The 2,500-nt window shown below is 33.8% G+C and overlaps 1 protein-coding gene and 1 long non-coding RNA gene across 5 annotated transcripts in view; one reads left to right on the top strand and one right to left on the bottom strand.

Moving 5' to 3' along the window:
• Positions 1 to 164, bottom strand: part of LOC121913648 — a 782-nt gene extending 618 nt beyond the window's left edge. Inside the window, exons 1-2 of the long non-coding RNA XR_006100335.1 lie at positions 146 to 164; positions 1 to 63 (exon numbers count right to left, since the gene is read on the bottom strand). The exon at positions 1 to 63 is cut by the window's left edge and continues 83 nt beyond it. This is a non-coding gene — a long non-coding RNA (uncharacterized LOC121913648). The remainder of the gene's footprint in view (positions 64 to 145) is intronic.
• The window catches only part of LOC121913611 (major histocompatibility complex class I-related gene protein-like), a 22,326-nt gene that overhangs the window by 12,556 nt on the left and 7,270 nt on the right, over positions 1 to 2,500 (top strand). For 3 of the 4 annotated variants that reach the window (XM_042436333.1, XM_042436331.1, XM_042436332.1), the window contains 4 exons: positions 1 to 83; positions 333 to 350; positions 452 to 512; positions 1,156 to 1,277. The exon at positions 1 to 83 is cut by the window's left edge. In XM_042436333.1, coding sequence (XP_042292267.1) covers positions 1 to 83; positions 333 to 350; positions 452 to 507 — 157 coding nt within the window. In that variant the 3' untranslated portion in view covers positions 508 to 512; positions 1,156 to 1,277. Of the gene's footprint in view, positions 84 to 332; positions 351 to 451; positions 513 to 1,155; positions 1,278 to 2,500 lie in introns of those variants that run through there. The other variant, XM_042436334.1, reaches the window with a different exon arrangement.

Raw genomic sequence — 2,500 nt, forward strand, 5'->3', positions numbered from 1 at the left:
TGTTATTGGAGGTGTTGTAGGACTGCTGCTGCTCCTGGCAGTCTGCATCACTGGAGTCTTCATCTGGAGAAGAAGAGATAATGGTGAGAGACAAACATACTTTTACTCATCATGACGCCATTTTAACTACAAATAACAGTGTAACCTGGCTGATGTTCAGTAACGTGACCTCCTACTAAAGAGTTACTCTCTTACCTTTCAAAATAAAAGAAGAAATCAGTGAAATTAATACAATGTTTCTATAAAACATTTATTAGTGTTTTCTTTGTTTGCTTTCATAAATTCTGACATTTTACATTTTGAAGTATTGTAATCTCTCATCTGTATTTCAGGATTCAGGCCTGCAAACTGTGAGTATTATGTCAGTTTATCTCTCTCTCTCTATGTACAGATAAATGCAGTGTATAGCTTAAATTAAACACTTTAAATTTAAACTGCTTTTCTTTTATAGCTTCAGACTCGTCATCCTCTGATCCATCTTCAGTCAGAGATGCAGCTCTTAACTGATCACAGTGAGTATTTCATCATGTCATCAACACTGTGCAGATACTGTATGAAGAATCTCTCTGTTGTTCCTCCTGAAACTAGCTACAGTATACTGATATAATACTCTCATAAATATACTGAAAGTCTGTCTTTATTAAAAAACTGTTTGTCTGATTTGGCAGAATTTCTCAGTCAAGTGATCCAGTATAGTTACAGGAAACAGTTGACACTGAGGTTTTAATGGGATACTGATTGAACGTTTTACATTCTGGACCAAAATCAAACATATTGCATATAATATGAAATCAAATACTGTATAATATGACCACTAATAATTCCAGGTCCTTTTCTATTTGTTACTCTGTCTTTGCAGCTTTCCAGTAAAGATTTAGAGGAGAATAGTGAACTCAAATAAAGATGCTGTGGCTTCAATATTTTATTCTATTTTGCACCATAAATGTTCATTAACAAAACTTGTTTTAATGAATATTGAGATGTGACATCACAGGACTCGTCAGAAAGTCACATGATACATCAAACTTAAGTGTGAATTCATAGATCAGATTTATGAGTTTCAGGTCATCAGTGGATGCAGTGAAGAATGATATCTGTGAAGATTATCTGAGAGCTGATAGAAGCATTAATGTTGATGTGAATCCTCCACTGCAGGAGTAACAACATCTGGAGAGAACTGATGCTGCTGTCCAGCTGTTTCCTCAAACCTTTGGTGGAGATGAATCACTGCAGCAGCTACCAGACACCAAAGAGCCACAACGTTACTCCAGTGGGGCATCTTTCGTCTTCAGATATCAAATTCATATTAGTTAGTCATTTGCAATGTGGGTTAACTTGCACCTGTTTTTGAGCTTTAACAACCATTAGTGAGTGTATCCTTATAGCTGTCCTCTTTTAAAAACAATAATGTTATGTGTGTGTGTGTGTGTGTGTGTGTGTGTGTGTGTGTGTGCAGTCACATTAAATGTTAGTCTATGCAATGCATATATATTCAAAGACTCAAACCTAAAACTTTTAATGTTCAACTACTTATGTGTGACTTATGTTTTAGTCTTCCAACACACATTGCTCCTCCAGTCCAAGTTACAGCTGTAACTCTTTTTACACATAAACTTGTAAATGTTTCCACAATTTTACACAACATAAATACATTTTTGAATATTTAGACACTCCTCTTTTCATTGAAACTCACATATTAAAGCAATAACACTTCTTAGAGCTTATATTTGTATCTTATACATTTGTCATCTTCACGTCCTGTATTTGTCATGCAGATGATAAATGTTAATGTCATTGTAACATTATTATTAATGCTCAGATTATTGATGTTAAAGGATTAATGAGGGTTTTATCTGTGGTACTGACTGATGCACTTTATTTCATATTGCAAAAATGGAAAAATTGATTTGTCTATATGACAGTTTACGTCTTCTCTAAGGTCATGTGATCTGTTTTTGGCTAAATGTGTTCACTGCAGTTAAAGTTTGTCTTTACATCATCTACAAGTTAAAGATTAATTATGAATTGTTAATTGATCATCTATTTATTGGTGAATGTAAAACGTGATTTTTTGGTGAACTTCATTTTGTCTAGAGCAGCTGCAACATTTTCTAGTGTCATTTTTGTTCTTATTTGTTCTAATAGTATTTATATTTACCTTCAATTAATAAATAAAATTCTCCTGAAAACCTGCTTAAGAAGTCTTCCCGTTACATCATACCTGTGTTTACCTCAAATGTTCAGATGTGTAGGCTTAAAGGTTTTCTTCCAAGTTTTGGGAAACACTCTAGTGAAGCTTGTTCCTGATATCTGGAAAGCATGAGCTTACTTTTTTAAAATTTTATCAGTCGTCAAAATGTGTAGAGATAAAAGAAAAAGTTTACATTACTACAAAACACACGCGCGCACACACACATACATATCACAAATTTTCATTTGTTAATGAAGGAGTACACTGAACCTTGTGACTCTGAGTGTGTATTTCCCTATTTTACCACTA

The sequence above is a fragment of the Thunnus maccoyii genome, chromosome 15, assembly GCF_910596095.1.
Source record: "Thunnus maccoyii chromosome 15, fThuMac1.1, whole genome shotgun sequence".
In the NCBI taxonomy this organism is placed as follows: Eukaryota; Metazoa; Chordata; class Actinopteri; order Scombriformes; family Scombridae; genus Thunnus; species Thunnus maccoyii.